Source organism: Merops nubicus, unplaced genomic scaffold (genome assembly GCF_000691845.1).
Source record: "Merops nubicus isolate BGI_N331 unplaced genomic scaffold, ASM69184v1 scaffold17268, whole genome shotgun sequence".
Lineage (NCBI taxonomy): Eukaryota > Metazoa > Chordata > Aves > Coraciiformes > Meropidae > Merops > Merops nubicus.
Window position 1 is genome coordinate 22,279 of NW_008623819.1, and position 21,849 is coordinate 44,127.

A 21,849-nucleotide genomic window follows, 5' to 3' on the forward strand; every position below is an offset into this window, starting at 1 on the left:
TTCATAAGATCACACTGGTTGCTGGAGGTGAGCATCCACCATGGGAAGCCCAGCAGGCTTGCCCTGGTGTACACAATACCACCAGGCCAGGGTTTGCTGACGTGGAAGTGCCTTGCAATGAAGGCCGAGCAGACTGCAGTGGTGGTTGCAGTTTTCTCTTGTAGAGGGACTCCGTTCTAGCACTGGAGGATCCATTTCTGGCTCATTTTCTGCTTCCAGGAGTCCAGGTGAGCTTCTGCACATCTCCAGGAGCTAGCTGTCCTTGCTCTGACAGCAAAGCTGTGCAGAAGGGTGGTGTACCAGGAGCCCAACAGCACACACAGGATGCCCTGCTGAAAGCTGCTAAGCAGTCTGCAAGGCTCTGTCCAGCTGCTGGCTGCTCAGCCTTGCAGATCCCTCCAGGGGTCTGCCCTTCTCTGCAGACCACTTGCCTGCAGGCAGGATGGGGGCTCTCCACAGGGACAGAGGATCCTACAGGCCTGTGCTATCTGCAGGTCACTGCTACTGAAGAGAAGTCTGCTGTGTGCAGGGGATGGTCATGCTGGGCACCTGGGCAGAGAAAAATGCTCTGGCTCCATGAGGGAATGGCCACTGCAGCTCAGCAGCATCTTTTTAATTATTTTTAACAAGATCAGTTGTATGCTTGCTTTCTCCCTGTTGTGGCAGATTATGTGCTCGAACTCTCATTTTAGATGTTGGATTTTTTGAGGGTTTCTTTTAGTTATAACCCTTTTGGTTTACTGATACCTGACATACAGCACAGCTATGGCATTGTGCCAGATATTATGCATGTGGCAATTGTAGTGTGTGCTCTCTGCCCCACTTATTTTCTCCCCAAAGCAGTTTAAGAAGAAAAAAAAAACCTCCTCATTATTTACAGACTGTTACCAGTACTATGTTTTTTCACTTGCTTATCAAAACCTCACTCTCCCATGTAACAGTGAGGGAATATATTTTTACCTAAAGGTGATTCTATGAAAAATTGCTTTAATTTCAAGTACTAGTGGTGGTTTTGCTTGCATTCAGATTAGATGCCTTACATTATTAAAAACTACAAGACTGAGAAGCATGAACTAGCTGTGATTTTGTAAAGAATAGAAACATGTAAGAGCAGGACAACTGAGATGAAACACAGTTTCTAAACTTTATGCACATCTTCTAAACAAATAGAAAATGTCCTTAAAGGATACCAACTGAAAAATAAAACCCCAGCATCACTAAGTATATAATTTCCTAATTTCTAAATACTAAAAGTATTAAAATTACCATCCTTCTGTAATACAGTGCTAAGCTCACGAGTTAGATGTTTGCTCTGAAGTCATCCATAAAGTCATGCTTGTTGAAGCACTGTGAATGCACAGGCAAATAAGTAATTTTGGTAAGCAGCGGTTCATGCTGACTCTCAGTCTCTTGGTAAAACTGAAGCAAACCTTTTGTTTAGGAGAAAACAGATCCGTAAAAAGTGCCAAAGCCTTTATAATGCTGAATGAGATGACTAGTTCTACACCAGTCACCTCAGTTGACAAACTCTGCCACAAAGTGCTTCTTGATATTGCACTCATAATTCTGTTACACAGGTCCCACTCCAGCATGGTCCAGAATGGTCTGAGTCAAGCTGGCACTTAAAACCATGTATTTGGTGAAATGTTTTGAGTTTAGGGAACTAATTTAGGACCTTATTTTAAGGAATAATTCCCTCTGTGCTACAAAAAAAATTACTTTAAGATAAATTCGTTGTAAGCAATATTCAAATATTCATAATTACTATGAACTCTCTATATTTTTAATGTTTTCCATTATGCATTTCCAAATTTCTACTGATTCCTCTCCAGTTTTATATTTAGCAATTTCAGCATTCCTACAATGGTCAAACTTATTTTCATGCAAGCAATGAACTGGCACCATAACATATATTTTGATTATTAAGCTTCAGTGCTGGTGAATATGAGTTTAGAAAAATTTAAGCCAGTGCCAATTCTGAATCTTAGTCTTTTATTTCTGCTTTTTAGGGGCTTATCAAATTTTCACTGTAGGAAGAAGCGTTTCACCTTAGAAAGAGAAAATGTAAAATCCCTACATTAATTGCACTGTACAGTAAATAATAAAACAACGTACCACAGTACCCTGGAGTTCCACAAACTGTCTTCATGGTCACCTGGTCTTCCACAATCTTCGAAAGTCCAAAGTCAGCTGTTAAAGATTGTTTAGGAATATTAATTTTCTTATTTCCTTGTAAAATCATTTTTTTTTAAATGCTGTATATGTAGTCAAATGAATGTTTACGCATTAAATGAACAGTATTGTAATTTCCAGGGATGAGGACTGATTGAAAGATACTATCCAGACTGCAATGCAGAAGCAAAATCTTTCCACACAAATGAGCATTCCTGGCTCTGGCCTGACAGAAATGTAGCTTGCATTTTGTCTTGAAGACTGCACAAAGCCCATACAATGGGATGCCTAAGGGCATACAAGCAGTTATCCAGAAATGTGTTTTTGAGATATATTCAGCATCAACTCTGTGAGTGATCCAACAAAATTAACAGAACAATTGTGGGTTAAAAAACTGTGCATCAATGAATTCTTGGATAAGGGTCAGAGCACATGGTCTCTGCAAGACAAAATCGCAGGAGTATTTTGATAGAGGTGCAGGGAGGTTGTGCTGGGAGAAGTACTGATCATTGTTTTTGCAGAGTTTCTACCATGAATTACTAATCAGACAGCAAGATCCTTTATGACTTTAGACACTCTCCTTGCATGACTCATTTTTTAAAAGACATAAAAATGGAAATCTTCATAACTCTTTTAGTTTCCACTGAGAATAAAGTGAGCTTTTTAAAATTCCCATTTAGGTGATGACAATCTGGCCTTAAAAAATGCAAAATAAAAGTAGTTTTGTTTTGTTACAGCAAATACAGAAGGGAATGTTTTGACTCAAGATCAGAATAAAAATAGTTCATCTTTTCTTCCAGAAATTCATATTTAGGGTTATCATTTATGCATTATTATTTATCGAAACTGAAATATACTTTACTTTCTTTAGACACTGCCATTCACAAGTGTATTATAATATAGAAAAATCAGGTCTCTAATTTAAACAAGGCAATAACCTTAACCAGAAGATGAAGAATCATAGCATTTAGGAAAATGCTTCAGAAGTCTCTGAACCACTCTGGCCATCAAATAGAGCCCACAGGGTGCTGCATTAAACTATGAAGTTACAGCTGTTTAGAGTCCTTCCAGGAAAGATAAGAACTAGGATAAAACATATATTAAGATAACATCACCCTGAGATGCAAGACTTTCCTAGAAACTTACACTAAATTGCTTCAGACTAGTTTGTGGAAATCTGGCTCCTGAAACCCACAATGAACACTGGCCTGGCAAACATTTCAACACTGACTCCGTGCATGCTACCGTGCTCCCCAGTAAGGGAGCACAAGGTGGTATTTCCAAACTGGTTACCTGCAGCCCAGGAGTGTTGCACGGAGCTCCTTTTTGCTCAAGCTGACACTAGGCATACCCAACATTTTTGGGTAACATCTCGTCCTTTGCAATCGACCGTCATCCCCAACAGAACTGGCATAATACATCTCTGTCTAGGAGAGCCTGGCCTCACCTTGTCCCTACACATCCTCTCTGTGGTGCTTCAGACAGCTCCTCTATGCTCTTTGCAAAGATAATTTCTTCTTATCCCTCAAATCTGCCTTCAAAACAGAAGTCAGCCTTGTTCATTTCACTGTCTACCACCTACCTGAGCACATGCACTTTCATGCCAATGAATCTCTTAAAATACTAGCTTAACAAAAATAAGGGGCAAAGACACAGCTTCGTACTGATTTCTTGATCCTTATTCCTCATGAGTGCTTTATTCTTTGACATGTTCTGCACAATTTTGGCTATGGATTCTCTAAAAAAGCACTTTGTTTTGTATTGTTTTTAAAAACACCATGCACATGTGTGCTGCTGAAGAAGTACCACGCTGTTCAAGTGAGTATAAGCATTAGGTTCAGATAAAGTGGAGGCAAGATGTATGCGCTGTAAACATCAGTTAGCACATACTACTGGTACAAACGAATTAAGGAATAATACATTTAATGCTCCTTACCAATTTTTAGTGGTGCATCTGGTGCTGGTGTTGCATAGAGTAGATTTTCTGGCTTCAAGTCACGATGCACAATCCCATTTGCATGCAGGTACTAGGAAAAGAGAAAGTGAAATGGTCAAGCATGTGTTAACATCTTCCTAATAATCTATAGCAGCAGATTAATAATCTGCTATGTGTGTGACACAGAGTCACTTAACTAACAGTCAGCAGCTTTTTTTTCTGCAGAGGATAGGATCCTTGGGTGCATACCGTAATCTGGACAGGAAACTAAAATTTGGGAAGGCAAAGACAGCATCACAACCATTTGAGAAGAAAAATATATCAGAAAGTATTACTGATTTTTAAAATACAGCAGTATTAAAAATATAAATACATTTATAAATATAACTGATATATGAATAATGCAATTCTATATAAGTATAATAAGTATATAGCTTCTAGGAAGTAATCTTGTAGATATTGGGATACCAAGGTCTGGCTCAGAAGAAGGTAGTTTCTTCACCTTATAAAATTCTGAGAGACAAGAAAGTGGTCACACAACTATTAAACTACTAAATAGACACCTTTGAGTAGAAAGGATGTAGTATGTGTTCTGGGGCAACTATAAAATCCTTGAGATTCCTGAGGCAGGCTTCTGAAGGGTTTTAAAACCACTCAAATGCAGAGTCTCAAAAATCCATCTGTCTTGCCAAAGCACATGCAGTACATGTGACTTCACTCACCACAGAATTCCTTTAAGGATGTTGTTCCTGCCTTGAACTAAAGAAAAGAAGAATTTCTGGAGTATCTGATTGTCTCTTACACTGCTACAGAGAGACACAGAAAAAATATTCAATGTACTGATATACAAAAAAGGATAAACTAGTGAAACAAACTCAGTATTTCCTGTTGATAAAACAGCAGAAACCTCTGAAGCCTTGGAAGAAAAATGCTTAAGGGTTATCATGTTATCTTATTTAAACTCTCCTGGTCTACACTTTAGTAGCATCTCTCTCAGCTGTGTTTTTACTGTTCAAAAATCCCTGTATGTGCATTGTTACGCAGCAAATGGCAAATGGTTGAATATTTATTTTAAAAGCAGGGCTACAGTGTGCACTGGAGGTAGCATCTGAGATGAATTCTTGACTAGTGTATCTCATTGGAATTTTAGTTTGTTTAAGTTGCCAGTGATTATGTAACATTAAATAAGAATACATTGCTCTTTCCTTGGATATTGTTTTAGTGACACTAAGTCCTTTTAAAGTGTGTGCTTCTTACAGTGCAATAAATGTTTTTTGTTGACTGTCTCTAAAACCCTAAAGGTGCAGTATTTGTCATGACATGGTTTATGGAGATCAGCTGAAAACTTTAATCTACTTTATTTCACAGTGAAATCTAAGTGCTTGCCCCAGATGTGTTTTCCATAATGAGATAGTTAGTCAGCTATCCAAGGTAAAATCAGGCAACAATAGATGGAATCTGATGGATTGCACACTGCTACATCATTTAATGCGGTCACATCTGCACAGCTGCACACAATCTCTATCCTGGATAAAAATACATCTCTATCTGCCAATGAAGACATAACTGTAGCAAGGGTGCTCCCATAACTAACACTGATGTGTTTGATATGTAGATGTAATAGCACCATGCAAGGAGTGCGCCAAAAGCACTCATGTTGGAGTGGACAGAAAGGGATGTCTGAATAGATCCACGTTCATGTGCTGCAAATTTGTTTAGCCGATGCTGTAGGAGTGAGAAGGATCAGACATTTCACAGCCACTTGGTGGAAAGCAAACAGATCCGATTCATTCGCACAAAAATTTTTGACCAAATTTGTGCAGAGAAATGTTCAGCCAAGACTGCAGTCTTTTAGCGGGTCCTCTTTTTACACATACCCATAATCTTAAAACCATTTTATAGTGTGAGGCTGAAAGCATTGACATTTTCTTCTCTTCCCAGGAATGCATTTTTGTGGGAGGGAAATCTGGGAAAAACATTGCGAAAAGCTGTTCAACTTTTCCTTCCTTTTAAGTTGCAAAGTGAGACTGGCTCGGAAGGCTCATTTCTCAAACATACCAAGAACCATAAACAATGACATCTGCTAATCAAGCTTGTGCCTCAGGACTGACTGACCTTTTAACATATTTGTACTGAACTGTTAGCATGAACTATTTTCTTTTTACAAACCAATAAGACCCTATGTAGGAAAATTTCCCTTCTCTACCCAGCCCACTCTGTGCAGAAAACTTCACAGGATGGGGATGCCCAAATGTCAATTGCCTCAATAACACAGCCCACATCTTTCAAAGACTGCTACTGCAACACTGCAACCGAGTTCACTCATATGTTCCTTCCTCACAACACCTGCAGCTACTCCTGTCCACTTCACTACACCTCTCCTTATCTCCCAGCATCCTAGTTCAGAGTTCCTTCCCATCCATAGCACCTCTGCCGACCTCTCCCTGCATTCCACATAGAGCCTGTTATGTTTGCTGCAATCCCTAGCCTTAGTCCCTGCTGCTCCATTGTCTCTCCCACTGTTCCTCTTGCCTGACTTCATATTTAGGCATGAGATGACACCAGCAGAGCTCAAACCACTCATGCATGTTGCTGGGGCTGCCTCAAGCTGCCAGGTCACAGGTTTAACAGACCTACTGTTCACATTGTGTATCTTCAAGACCTAGCCTCCTGTCAAATTTTATTGCGGTTGATCAATAGGGTCAATAGTTTTGTTATGAATTAATGTGAAACAGACAAAAAACCCCCAGTGTTTTCACTGATGCAGAAATCCCATTCTTCAACCACATACAAGTATCAGCTAGCTTTGTGGATACCCAGCACTCCAAGAGGAGAGACGGCTGGCTGGACTTCTGTAAAAGGTATCTGCCTCCAAAGAGCCTTGTTACTGAAGGTCTCCAGCACACACAGTGGCCTCCTGTCCTCCAGCCTGAGTCACCTGTCATTCACTGAGCGCATCTCCTGCTCCACAACCCACTATGAGCAGGACCTTCCAAGACTGTGTCCATTTTCAGCACTTCACTCTTACCTGGTAAAGACCAGGGGACTTGTTTGCAAATTTTCACCAGTTCCAACAGCTCTGCTCCCCATGTAGCATAATAACTCTTGGTATGGAAAACTGCTTGGCAATTACATTGTCTGGTGTATTTGTGAACATTATTCTGAGTTACACTACCTTGATTTAGAAATGGATTTAGTTAAATTAGCACAATCCACTTTGGATAGCACATTTCAACACACACTCCACTTTGACTGCTCTTCATTTCTCATACACTGGTTTTAACAAGGACTATGTTCCTTTGCAGACAGTGCCTCTGCAGCACAAGTTCGAAGACTCTCCCAGTTTGGAGTATGGCTTTGGGCACTGCTTACTCTCATTGCAAAATAGATAGCTTGTGCTCTACTAGTTATATGCCATGTCTCTTAATGACTAAATGATGCGATGAAATGAGAAGGTCAGGGCCCAAGAACCAAGCCAGAGCAGTGTACTGACTAATTTCATCATCTGGGCATTGATGTATTACATCGCTTTTCCCATCAAATAAGATACATATGAGACTTGAAAAACATCTGAATTCTATAGACGGATGAAGAGTTTTTAGATGCGCAGTGCTGCACAACAGTTTAACATAGCATGCTCGTAAAATGTGTTCATGACATGATACTCTTACACCAGCTAAAATGTCTTGTATTCACTTTCTTCTGATTTTCAGTAGACAATGCCAACCACTAAAAGCAAATAATGGCATGGCAGCTCTCTGATTGCAGCTTTGCTCATTTGTGTTGGTGAAATAAGGTGGATACAGAAAATTTATGTTTACAGACAAATTCTGTATTTCCATGGCAACATTACATGGATATATTTAGCTCTAGTTATGTCTTTTAACATCTACGTACAAAAATGTAAGGTTTACTTGCAGAATAGCAGCACTTTGTCTGGCCTGATGAGATGTAGATGGAAGAGAGGCCCCTACAGGATACCACAGCAAGGACTGCAGAAGAAGACCTTGCAGAAGAAGTGCACAGCAGTCTTATCTGAGCAGCTGGTCAATGGCAGAAGGAAGAGTAATTATGCTTTCTCATGTACCTTCTACTCTGTTTTTTTATTGTTGTTGTTCTGAATACCACATGAAGGCAAGTGCTATACATAGGGACAGTACTGATTTTAAGGAACACATGGCTATTCTGTTTAGAGAAAAAGAACAAGCAAGAAAAAGTAAAATGGAAACACTAGAGAACCCGATTAGTCCGTAACAATGCTGTGAATTTAAATGCAAAGGAAATAAAATAATTAGAGAAAAAATATATTTGTGCACCCTATGATCACACTTCTTTTCCAATTGCTTTAGCCAACGAGATGTATGTAGGCCAGGTGGGTGAATCAGCTGTGCTTCAGGCACACAGTGGGGTACTGCATCATTAGTATAGAGTGTCTCAGATTATCTGGAAGAAAGGTATCCTAGCAAAATTCAGTATGATAGTCTTATTACTCTTCAATAAATTTGGAGGGCAGACTTAGCATGACACTTGGTAGGAATAATATACAGGCCCTTTTCCAAAAGGTTAAAATAAAGGCAGTCATCATCCTGGCCTTTATTTTCATGGTACACAACAGAAACTCATGACTGAACAATTGCAGTGGACTGCAGTAGAAATATTTTTCTTTATTTAAGCTTCTTTTAATTTCTGCGTTAGAATTCCTTTTGCTCTTTGTATTATTCTTTAATAATTCAATCTCCTATCTAACTTGACAAAAGGACAAATGAAGACTGCTTAAAACTCTGGCCCTTTTCTTAAATTTTATTTATGGTACCTATTACAAAGAAAGGTAGAAAATCAGGGCCGAAATGAACCTGAATCCTACTCCTCTCCATGCTCCTTGGCAGCATCAATTACATCTACAACAGCTGTTTGTCCAGTTTATGCTTAGAGACTCCACAACTGCCCCAAGCAATTTATCACAGGGCTGGGCTATCTTGACCACTAGAAAGTACTTCCTTGTGATTTATGTGGATCTTCACATGGGCAGGATGAAGCCATTTACTTTGTTTCTTATATACCATGGACACAGAAAGCAGACTATTCTCTTTTTTGCAAGAGCGTTTTGAGTACTTATTACCACGTACACAGTCATTCTTCTCTCTAAGACTAAAGGGCTTTAGTTTGCTCAGTCCTTCCTCACACACCATCTCTTCTAGACCTGTGATAATTCTTGTTGGTGTCCTCCAAGCTGTATCGACTTGCATCAATATGCTAAAACTACAAAAATGTATTCTAATTGTGGTCTGACAAATTTTACAGGATGCATTCATTAATCCATTCATCTTTTTTTTTGCTGAACATCCCCTGCTATGGAAATGCTCTGGATAGAGGACCTAGTGCTCCTTTTCCTCTGATAATGGAGTGCATTGGTTTAGCAGTGGGGAGAAACCTGTGGTCTGATGTGGCTGGGGCAGTGGTGTCATTGTAGAAATTTCTGTCCAGGATGCCTGTAGCATGACTGACACATTCACGATCACCAGATTCACTCATGTTTTCAAAAGGAAAATTTCCACCAGTTTTATTACTCTCCAGAATATATTTAGGCCTTGCATTTTGAATTTATTACAATATCAGGGTAGGGACCTGAAGGGAGAACCAAGGCTACACACGCCATTTCAGTCCTGGACATCTTCAGCTATAAATGCAGTCACCACATCCCTAAGAAACTGAACAATGTTTTTTTAGTCCCTTTTCAGTCATGTCTAGACTTTTAATTAATCTCCTTTCACAGCCACTTAAAATGCCCTTACAAAAGTGTGCCACTGCATAATGAAAGCTACTGCATAGTAATTTAGTTCGATTACAGCTATATACTGTTTGATAGAGATGTGGTTAATTGATAAAGTATCTGAAGCAGCTAACAAATTTTAAATAAATTCTAATAATCTAGTAGGACAAAGAGAAGAAGTACACAGTCCTATTTTCTGTTCCTGTTATATATGTAGATTGGCAAAGCCAGTCTCCATATAATTTGTGTCTAAAATAATCACTCAGCACAAATCTTACAGCGTATGGAGAAGCAAATATAGTTCATTCAAAATGTATGCTTAGTCATACACTACACATCAGTGTAGACTTTGCAAAACGAGACATGTGTGGCTTGTGGGAAATCAAAAGAAATGTGAAATTTCATAGTTAGTGAGCACCTATGCTTTGTTACGATCTTCTGCATCTATCAGCAGATTTATAATTCATGTGTCAAATAACTGCACAAAAATTGCCAGTTGATAACAAGGGTATGATACGTGACCTGGAGATACTGTCGTCTCATCCTTGAGCAAATGATGCTGTTGCCCTGTGCCTCAGGTTCCACATCTTTAAAACTATTGTGACACTTAAGCTGTGTTTTAGATGTCTGAGTGAGAAGTACAAAAGGGAAACAGGGATACATAATAATCTGTTGTTGCAACAGCTATCCCTACTGAAGTCCATGTAAAATTCCACTACTTCTGTTGATTCAGGCTTTACTTAAAAGCACAGTAATATGTCTAGTTTGAGCAGCCTATTTATCTCTCAGGCAGCACCTAACTTGGAATGCAGAAGAAGACCTGAAAACCTGTATGCTTTGGCTTTGGGAATTGGACAGTTTGTTTTCTACTGACAATGGAAAAATGAATTTATCTGAGTTGGTTGCCTACAGTATAAACAATTTATTTAGGACTATTTTTTTTTTTTAAATAAAAAACAATAACTGAAACTATTTTGGAAATGCAGGGATTGTTTTGAGAAGTGTTGCAGAAATGAGAATTCTTGCTTAAAGAGCTTTAAGAAAAAAAAAGACAGTCAGTGGTAGTATCAGAATCCAGCTCCACAGAAATCAACTCGTTTCTAGTAATGAAAGTGTGAAATCAAGCTATACACACAGCATAGCCTTCCCTCTGCCACCATTCCCTTACTGCAGTCACATTGGCTTTGGGACAGAATAACAAAAGACCATTTATCATTGCAGAAGACAAAAAAAAATTAATTTATTTTATGATGAATTTCAGCTGGATTTGGATTTCTGTATCTAGGTAATAACAAAATGGAGTCTTAGAATGGCAGCAAATAATGAAAGCTTCTCCAAACATCTTGCAGAAATCCTACTGCGCTTGTCTTGCTTTTACTGGCTGCTCTGGGAAATTGGAGTACACCATTACATCTGCTACTTGGTATACCGAATTCCAAACATTTTCATAAAATTTCAGTTTAGTTAAGCTCATTTAACAGAATATTGTTTTAGTGGAACAAAGAGTATTTGCCTTTGTACTTGTATAAGTACGCATTCATGCAATTAATCTCATTTATGATTTCAGATAATAAATCTATGTATTCATTATTAAAAAGTATGAAGAAATGCATCAGTATAGATGCATACATCCAAATCTGTTTATTGTCTTTGGTGGTCTACTGTATTCAAAGTTATGAGCTAGCTCAGAAGGTAAGTTGTAAATTAAGCAATTAGGTTATATAAAATTTTAATTGCAACCTCCACAATTATTTTATTCTACGTTTGGAAACAATTTTGTCTTTCCAATGTTACTGCTTTTACAAGAGTGAAGCACCTTTAAGGATGATGCTACTATGCTAGGTGTAATCATAGCAAATCATGTACAGTCATTTCTGTACAATCTGACATATGAAGGAGAGGATAACGCACACACCTGCCCACACAAATCCCAAACAAGCAGCTTTGTGCAGAGAGCTAACTGTCTGCAGTGGCATGAAATTATCCTCTTAAACTGTAAGTGGGCCACAGCATCCAAGTAGGTGGAAGAGCTTTGCTACAGTGTCTTTTTGTTAAATCCATCCAGAAGAGCTGCCCACTTGCAGACTATCAATACAGTGAAGAATTAACATACATTAACAATGCTCCTTATACAGCCACTCTGCTTAAACTGGCATTATCTGAATATTCGGGGTGCAGAAGACAAAGATGTTTCTCTTCCTGCAATTGCCCGATCCTTTGCATAGGGGGAATCTTCCTGCTGCCCTTGGTATTGGCACCCATTTCCTCTGTAGTTTTGCACAACTCACAGAACATTCCACTTGACTTAAATCACTCAGAGTAGCTCTTACAACCCTCTACGCGTGTTGACATTTTATCTTTTGTATGGTGGTCTGAAGACAAAAAGCATTAAATGCACTTACATTGCTACCATTTCATTCTGCTCATTCCCTGTTTCCAGCATTTTCCACTTTACTGACCACAGTCACATCATAAAAAAAATAGAAAAAAAAAAAATCACTAATAAGCAAGTTTTTAATTAACTTCAAAATAGAAAAAATATTTTTAAAGTATTAGAGATGCTATTATTTTAAGACCAAGCTAAAAAAAAAAATCTTTAAAAGTTTCATAAAACCACTATATGTAAACTTGTACATGAATGCCACTATAGCAAATTTAAAATGAAGCAGGAAGGAATTTTGTAAACTCAAGCTTCCTCCTTTGAGCCAGCATCACAGATCTGCAGAAGGTATTTTACTGATCTGTCATTCCTGTACAGAATACAAACTTCAGCAACATCACTGTAATTCTAGCAAATCTTAAAAAGAAGTAGATTCTGTATGCCAAATGTTACAAAAAGCAAGTAATGTTTTTGCAATTACGCATTTTAAAAGACACAAATGAAAAACACAGTCTAGAATAGATACAAAGCTGCAGTCAATGAAACCTTGAGCTAGCTCAGGCCCCAGCAATCTCCAGCATTTAGCTGGAGCGATTTAGCTGATGGAAAACTATCCCTGGCATCGTTAGGTTTCACTAACCACTGAGGTTTGCTGATTGTAGCTCTAGCATTACCTATAATGGAGCCACAATATAATGCTCTAATTAGCCACAAGTGCATATTCGTTTGTTCTACACCAACATACATTTGTTTTCTTGCAACAATTTAGTTTTTGTATTCTAATCAAAGCACTAAATTTCATGGCCTTTAATTAATTTATCTCCCTTTTAAAGAGGGATATTAATAAAATAATGTAACTCTTAAATGTTAGAGTCTACACTACTTCCTTCTGAAGAATAAAGTTATTTTCTTCTGCCTGTATGGTACAGCTACACTAGCAAATTAATCCATGCAAAGGAGTGCTCTTAATTGCTAAAACTCAATTGTCTACACTGTTCAAATTTTTAGAACAGTCCTGGGTAAATTAGGACTGATTGAAACAACTCCTTGGTAGTCAAGCCAAAGACCATTCCCACCAGGCAATTTGAAACCAGCCACTTTGTTTTGAAGACTGGCACAATTTAATGGTATGGATATTCGCTGTAGCAGGTCAGCTGGCATTGCTGGCAGAGAGTGACACCATCTGATTTACCAGCATGCAAAGAGATCCTGTAACTCAAGGAGTGGGGTGCTTGCAAGACCAGACTGCTGGAATTTTGCATCAAAGACATACGTGACTGCGGCAGGTTACAGAAAGCCTCGCATGCATGTTTTGGTAGGGTAAGCCTTAGAACTGTTTCAAAGGTGAGATTTCAGGGGAAAAAAAAACAATGAAGGAGGATAACACTTCTCGTGCCCATCTGTGAAACTCTCTTCCTAAATGATGCATATAAAAAGCATATAATTATTGACACATCATTGCATGTAATGAATACTTATATTTCTGTATTTGAATTCCTGTTTATGCATGAATAACACAGAGATGTTGTTGTTTTGGGTTAATTACACTGCTTTTCTTGAACTGTTAAGCCTGGCCTACATGTAGTAGCATCACTTGCTAAGCCTAATATTGATCTTACATTACAGAAAGAACTTCCTAGACCATATATATATAAAAAAAAAGGATTTTTTTTTTTACTTTTGTTAGACTTTTTACAAAACATAATTCTAAACAGCACAGCCTTAAGGTCTACATGCACAGTATTGTTTCCATATATTAATCAGCTAGATAGAGGTGAGCCCTCACTCTGTGCGATTCTTCCAGGTGTCATTACATTAAACCATAGTTGTGGTGTAGCAGACTTGGACTGAGCCCAGCCACATGACACCATGACACATGCATTCTGCAATTCTGAAGCGAGGACAAAAAATAACAAATCTTTTCTGGCAGCAACACTATATATCAAGAACGTCCCCATCCAAGGTACACCTTGCAGGCTAGATCTGCCAACCATCTTGCCCTTTCATGCTTTTGTAACACAAAATTTACACAGAGAACCAGAAAAGATGTCTACTGTAACTCTACCATGGTCACTCAGTGCCCTCTTCCTCTGAAAATAAAAATAAAATAAAATAAAATATTAATGGAGAGTTATTTAGGATCCCCAAAACAGTAAGAACTCGTAAGATCCTCTTCCATTCTAGTTTTCCACACCTGAATTTATCCCTAGGATATGACATTAGGAACAAACATTTTTGTTGTATATGACAAGGTACCAGCAATATCTGTGAAGAAATCTTATATTTTAAAAAAATGTAAACCATAAAAATGAGCTGCGCCTGCAAGAACGTAACTGGAAGGAGGTAAAAAATTCTCATCTACTAGAAGGAGGAGGAGGAGGAGGTCAGGATGATTGGGCTGTGGATATCTCTATTATGTAGGTGACTGCTTCCTTTGAAAAGCTATCTCAGATTGCATACTAACATAATTATGAGTGTTCTGGAAAGGAATATTACATGGTGTGTGCAGGCTCTTGAATGCAAAAGAACAATTCACATTCTGCTGGGAAATGTGATGACCTTATCAAGGCACCCAATGTTCATTTTTTAAACAACTAGAATTCTGAAATACCACATGTCACCAAATCAAATGCCAAATTGTAAACCTGAATTTGCTATCAGCTTCTCTGTTTTCAGAAAGATCAGCAACAGATCAAAACAAGATATTTAATTTCTAACAAAGAAATCTTCCCATGAATTTGGTACTCTTGCCCAGAATTTGAAGCAGTATTACTGATTTTTAAAACTTGCCATATTATTGATGTCTAATCTACAGAAAGCTACAAATATTCCCCTTTATAAGAGCTGCTAATACTGGAAGACACAGTAAAGGATTTAACTCTATTTTTGTCAGTGAAAAATTTTTCAGAATCATGTTTCCTCACATATTTTTCCTAGTTTCTACATGGATCTCTCTTCATTTAATTCCAATATTTTATGCTACTATAATGGAGCTCTCCAAAAGAATCTAAAAAAATTTAAATTTATTTTTCTAGTTAGTGTGCTGAAATCTTCCCAGGGTTCAGAAAAACCTTGTAAAAATATTTGACCAGAACAAAACTTTTGTGCTACGTGACATATTCTACCAAAACACACAGCTATTGGACCAAGAAGAAAACCTTGGTATTTTGACTTTGCTTTGTGGACAGACTGTGTTTATTCCCGATGCAAACAAGCCAAGCTTTTCCAAACCACAACCCTCAGGGCTATTTCTGTAGGAAAGTGGCAAACGTATTTGACAAACTTGTATAATATGAGTGCTTTCTGCAGTAAGCAGTGACAAAATATGGCTATGAACATTCTGCAACCTCCAGCATCTGCTTCTCTAGTCAGAAAAGCTGCTGATGGCAAAGGAGCCTGGGGTGCAAAATCAGCTCAGGGTCTCTTACAGGACACTGGCAAATAGTAATTTTCAATTTGGACTTAAAGCTAGAAAACCCATCAGCCACACATGACAAACTGACGTGAATCCTATTAAATCAGTAGAAAAATTTTTGTAATCTTCAAAGAAATAAAAGTGTGCATGCTAGTTTTGGTCTTTGTACTGCACTGTCATCATAATTCAAATATCTCTGTTGCCTGGGTCAGCCTACAGTCAATGCTTTAACTCTCAAAGAGAGCTGAAGCCGCCTGTTTTAAAACTGTGGAAATAAATGCAGTGACCATCACTCAGCCACCTGGTATCACTGCACTCTGAGGGATAGAGATAGGGTGGCAATATATTTTTTTCTTTTTGTATTTTAATTTAGGATTGTGCTTTTTCTATGGTGTGTAAGAGAGTGCCGAATATTTACAGAAAAAAAAAAAAATCTTTGTCTTCATAGGTTTTGATCTAAGCAATCACAGACATGAATAAGTGAAGTACTTGATGGGGAGAAACCTCTTTTGCAGGACCAGGGACCAACAGGGGAGTGGAGAGCCCACTACGTGATGAGACTATGACAAATTTGCCTTGTTCAGCAATGCAAAGTAAATATTTGAAGGAGGATATGACCACTGTCTATAACTACATCAACATAGACAAAAGACAGGGTGGAAGTAAGGGTTAAAGGATTCTTGGTACAAAAAAACCAAACCAAACCAAACCAAAACCACACACACACAAAAAAACAGACAAAACAAAACAAAACCAACCAAACAAACAAACAAAACCCCCAGAAACTAGCTATTAATATCTTTAGACTGGGAATGAGGAAAAGGGCCCTCTCTGGAAAACCTGAAAGTACTCAGGGCAAACTTCCCAAGAAGTGTGGGGTCGTCAAATCACAAACTGCTTCTAAGGTGATGCTCAGCAAAGTTATAAAGAAGACTACAGGATATGGCCTCTGTATGTGCAGGGACTGCAGCAGAGAGCTGAGGGGATATGTGTTCTCTGGGTTTGTGACCTCTGCAGAGAGAAACTCCTTCATCTTTCTTCAGGAGAGTTTGTGTGAATTGTCAAACCTAGCCAGACCATCTCTCTCAGAGGCGTCACCAGGGAAAACCACCCAATGCTTCCATTCAGTCTCAGGGGTCAGTGCTGGGCAGATACCTTTTCTCTCTTGTCAGCACTGCAGTGATATAGATGATGCCCAGATCCCTTCTTGGTGGAGGTCAGGAGGCAGTGACCTGCTTGAGCCCAGCTGTCTATCCTGCTCTTTTTCCTCGTGCTCCCCATGGTGCCTCTGCTTCCCTGCCTGCCACAGCCTGGCCACCTGCCTGCTCTGTACCCCATTGCTCCACCTGCCCTGGGCATCACCTGGGTACATAGTGGTTGCCGCAAAGGGACAACAAGATGGGGAGTGGATGGTGGCACCAGGGAGTGGGAAACAGTACATAAGTACAGGAGGCAGAGTGTTGCACTCTGGATGTTGAGATCTTTCTGCAGCTCTGTTATCTACAAAGGGAAATTTGCCTTTAAGGTAGAGGTTAGGTTGCAGTATTCTCTGAAAATCACCATTTTTCATGTTTCCATTTTAAAGACTTCTTTTAGAGTTTATTGGGTATTTTTCTTTCTCCCTCTTCAATACTATAGCTTTTGAAAGGTTTTTAGTTGCAGTTTCTAGTGGCTTCTGTGGGTTCTGCTGTTTAGCAGAAATAGACTTTCATGGATGGGGGATCTCACCCATGGATCAAATCCTATTTCTCAGGCAAGAGCAGGCTGCCAGCATTTGTGCAGTGGGACTACAGAAGGATATTCAGGGTGGAATTAGGAAGGCCAAAAGAGAAATGATGATCTGGAAATGACAACTGCATCCTTCTTCAAGCACTGATCTCAATTCAGTGCTTGCCAGGGTAAGCATCCTACTGAGAGACAGTCTCTGCTCAGCCAAGGCAGCAGTACACAAAATGCTGCAAACAAGTAAGGGGAAACGACTTTCCTGTCTACTCAGTGCTGCAACAGGAGAATTTCATATGAGGAATGTCTTCTGTCAAGCAAGAACAGCTTGAGCTGCACATCTGTTAATCACGTGTCAAAGTGGAATGATTTTAAGGGCTTCTAGCTCTAATTCAAGGGGGAATGTAGAGCAGAGAGATCTTGAAGCTCTGAGGAAGTGACAAAAAGGAAAGTGACTGCTGAAAATGCTGTCCTTCAATCTGTGAGGCTCAGAGAACACTGGGAAACGTAGGTTTCACTCAGGCTTCTGGCAAACGCCAAAGATAGCACTGCAGACTATGAGGCTGAGCTTCTGCATGGTCTCATCTATGACAAGGTCTTCAGTTTACGTACATTGTTTTGCTTATGCTTTTAGTTTTGGATAATTAACATCATTCAACTTTGCCATCTTACTTATGCAAACAGATTGCCTACAATCCACCTTTGTTTCTCTTTTCTATCAGGTTTGTTTTGTTTTGTTTTTTTTTAACTGGTTTCCAGACACCTTTTTTTAGTTTCTCTCCTGTTCTTCATCCTGCAGGGCTAAATAGTTGTTTGTGTTTTCTTGCCTAGTTGGGGGCCTGATCCTCTTTTCTACTATCACACTGACTTTTTATTTTAGCCTGTCCACATCCTTCTGCTCAGGTCTCTCACATTCCCTTGCACTGCCTCTGTTACCCAAATACCCTCACCAAGATCAATATTAAGCACCAGTTCCCATCCACTTATATGTATTTCAGAATCCTGACAGCAGATCCTGTGTTGTCACAGGGCTCTTCCATTTTCCTCACACCATAAACAGTTTCATGTCAATGCTAGAGATGAACAGTATCCATCACTGGCAGGTCTGCTGAGGTCTGCAAGATATCAACTTCTTTCCAAAGCAGTAATCATTCCTGTTACGTATCGCCAAGCACATAGATGGGAAGTCATGAGCTAGATATAGAAGAGGAGGAGAGAGATTTAGGTGTATTTATACACTGCAGATGTGCTGCTAGTACTTTGTAGATGAACACGATGAACTGCTAGTGCGACGCCATTTTTGCAAGACAAATGCAGTCCTTGGATGTAGCAGGGGAGATATTCCCATGGAGGGAGGTGCTGCTGCACTAGGGTCTTGTTAGACCAGATGCCAAAATAGGCTAATGGCTGTGCTACCATATGCTGTAACACCAAACTTACATATGGAGACTTTTCTGGACTGAATAACAAGTAGGCATTTTTGAAGAACATGAAAATTCTCATTTTGTAAAGAGGAAAAAAAAGTGAGATGCAATATTTTAAATTTATAAGAGGATAAATGTAAAGATAAGGTCAGGCTGAGTGATCAGGATAATTTTTTCCATTTTGAATGATTTTACCTTGAATACGGGTGCCTGAAGTGGTATCTGGGATTGGAATTCTCCCAAAACAGTTCAAATCATATTCAGATCTCACAGTAAGAAATCTATTAACCCTGAAGCCCACGCTCTTATGAGCAGAGAATAAACAACAGACTTATTTGGCTTAACAAAAGTTTAGGGCTTGGAGGGGAAACAGCTGCTGTTTCCCAAGACAGCAGGTAAATATCTAGAAAGGAGGAGGTGGAAGAAGGAACGCAAAGCCCACAGCTATTCTCTAATCACTGGGATGAGAACAGGTTTCCAACAGGAACTTAGGAGCAAATAGCTGACTGGTCTTATGATTGTGGCGCATCACTCTGTGTGAAAATATATCTAGAATGGCAACACTGCAAAAGAAAAATGTCTAAAGTAGAACTCTGGAGAAGTGAAACAAAAGGTTCAATTACAGATTAAGCATCCTCCCCAGGCTCTAAAAAGAATACTCCTGTGAAGTCAGAGAGTATTATATCCACGCTGTGGAGTCAACAAGGGCAAGCTTAATGGCTGTGCTTGTTCCACTGACTTTAGTGCAGCACTGATGGCCCACATGGACAGGGGAATGAATAACAGTAAAATCTCTACTTTTATGTAATGTATGCTTACTTTTCAGTATGGGCATGTATATTTTTCCCCCTGCTAAATCAGTGAACAGAAAATTTTGGGCTTTAGCTGCTGGTTACAGGCAGTCAACATTCAGCTTCTATGAGTTTGCAGAGATGAGAGTATCTGTGGTTAGATAAATACAATTAAACGAAGATACAACAGGTTCAGCTAAACCAGTGCTGTTTCCAAACAGCTCAAAAATACACCACTGAAGAAAATGCCAGCATTTTCATGTTATTAAAATAACATCTACTGCAGCTACTTCTTTGCCCAACTTAAATATCTTACCTGCCACTGTGTATAACCTATCTTATCCCAGGTTTTGGAAGCTTTTATCACAGAATTGTAACATTATGCATATAAAGTCTTGGCAAAACCTGATTATTTTCCACACAAAAAAGTATTACAGAGCCTACTGTGGATGACCGTGTTCATATAAATATATGCCAGCACACAGTACACAAACCGAGTTAAACCAGATGCATTTTTCTTAGAAGAAACCACATGCATTTAGTTTATTATACTAGTGCAAAATTAGAACGTGCATCATACTGACATCACTTCCATGTGGAGCTGTGCATTTGTACCCGTTACTGCACAGCTGCCCCTACTATAGCTGAGGAACAACGTCCTCCATCAATATTTTAAGACCTTGTTTGGTAAGCTGTGATGATCTTGGAAGGGGATGCTAGCTGGCTGCCTACCACATGGTGAGTCTATGCAGCATTAAAAAAGCAAAGGGGGAGGTCACGCAATGACAGATACTAATGGCCACCAGGGAAGTACTACTTTTTAGCTGCTCTCTGATGGCATACCTCTTTTAAAAAACTCTGAAAAAGAGATGTACAAAGATTCCACCTGAGGCTTTATTTGCTTTCTGTGGCTGTTGAGAGGACATATAGACTTTTATTTCCCTATTCAGAGCATCTCCCTTCCTGTTGTATAACCTTTCATGAAACTGAGAAGAATTGGTTCTGGAAGCACAATTACCCATGTGAACTAAATATGCCACAGTGAGTTAATAAAATCCCTAGGAAAAAGTGTAGTTTTACAAAAATTCTTGCCCAAATGCAAGCTTTCTAAAATTCAGGACAGGACTTGAAATTTGTAGTCTAAAGGGCTTTAGTCTTTGAGGTAGCTGTACTTGCTTCAGCTAAAACCTCTCAGTATATGACACTTGAGGCTATATATATTACATCTTAAAGACTGAATATACTTCTGTGTACTGCACATATAGAAAATGCCAATCTGCGACATCTCAGTCCTTTCCTCTAGACATGATACTGCTTTTCAGGAGAAATGCCAAAAGCAAAATCCTAAAAAAAAAGAACTACCTAAGAAATGGGTTTAATTTCAGCATCCAAGAACTGTTTTTTCTGTAAATAGCTTCAGGCCATTTGTATTAATTTTTTCCATCTAATTCTGAAGGCCATTTTTTTTTTCTCTAACAACACTGTCTTCTCAATGCTAGTCCTGGGTAAAAAATAGCTGTCACAATGGTATTTGAAGGCAGAAATACATCAGAAGAACTCAAACTAACATTCACTCTGACTGTGCAACTCTCTATTGTACTGCCTTTTGAAACATTCCCTCTTCTAACCTTCACTACATGGAGAGGAGACAGAAAATCATACAGCCTGTGGTCGACAAATGCCTTTAACTTCACAAGTCAAGGCCAAAAGAAGAGTTATATCCACCAATAACATGGAGAGTATTATCAGTTTTGCAGAGGGTTTGCTTGTTTATTTTTTTTTAACTTTAAATCTGGGAAGCTGAAAGTTTGAAGTTTTCTTCATTTCTATCAACCAACAGAGCACAACTGAGGCTCCAAGCAACTCTCAGTGCACCTAGCAAGGCAATATGCATGGCTGCTGCTGCTAGTACTTTGACTCTTTCTTGAGGGGGTAAATCCACCCCAGTGAGATGGCAGAAGTGGGCAGCAGGATGTTCCAGAGCAGCTGCTGGTGACAGTTCATTTTGATATTCTAAGAAACTATAAGAAGAAAAGGTCAACAACAGAAAAAAAAGTCCATGAAGAACAGTAAGTGAAAGGTAACACAGTTAGAGATGAATAATTTAGTTTTAAAAAGCCACATGCCCATTCTGTGTATCATTTTAACTACATCATGTTGAGTATATCAAACCTGTACGGGGGCAGCATGTCATGAATCTTTGCTTTCACAGATTAAAGGCTTTCTGGGACAGAGCGTT

At 39.0% G+C, this 21,849-nt stretch overlaps 1 protein-coding gene across 1 annotated transcript in view; it reads right to left on the reverse strand.

Moving 5' to 3' along the window:
* Positions 1 to 21,849, reverse strand: part of LOC103777649 (calcium/calmodulin-dependent protein kinase type IV-like) — a gene marked incomplete at its 5' end in the record, with an annotated part of 81,120 nt that overhangs the window by 12,688 nt on the left and 46,583 nt on the right. Inside the window, 2 exons of the mRNA XM_008945208.1 lie at positions 2,116 to 2,190; positions 4,109 to 4,199. Of these exons, the coding sequence (XP_008943456.1) occupies positions 2,116 to 2,190; positions 4,109 to 4,199 (166 nt within the window). The remainder of the gene's footprint in view (positions 1 to 2,115; positions 2,191 to 4,108; positions 4,200 to 21,849) is intronic.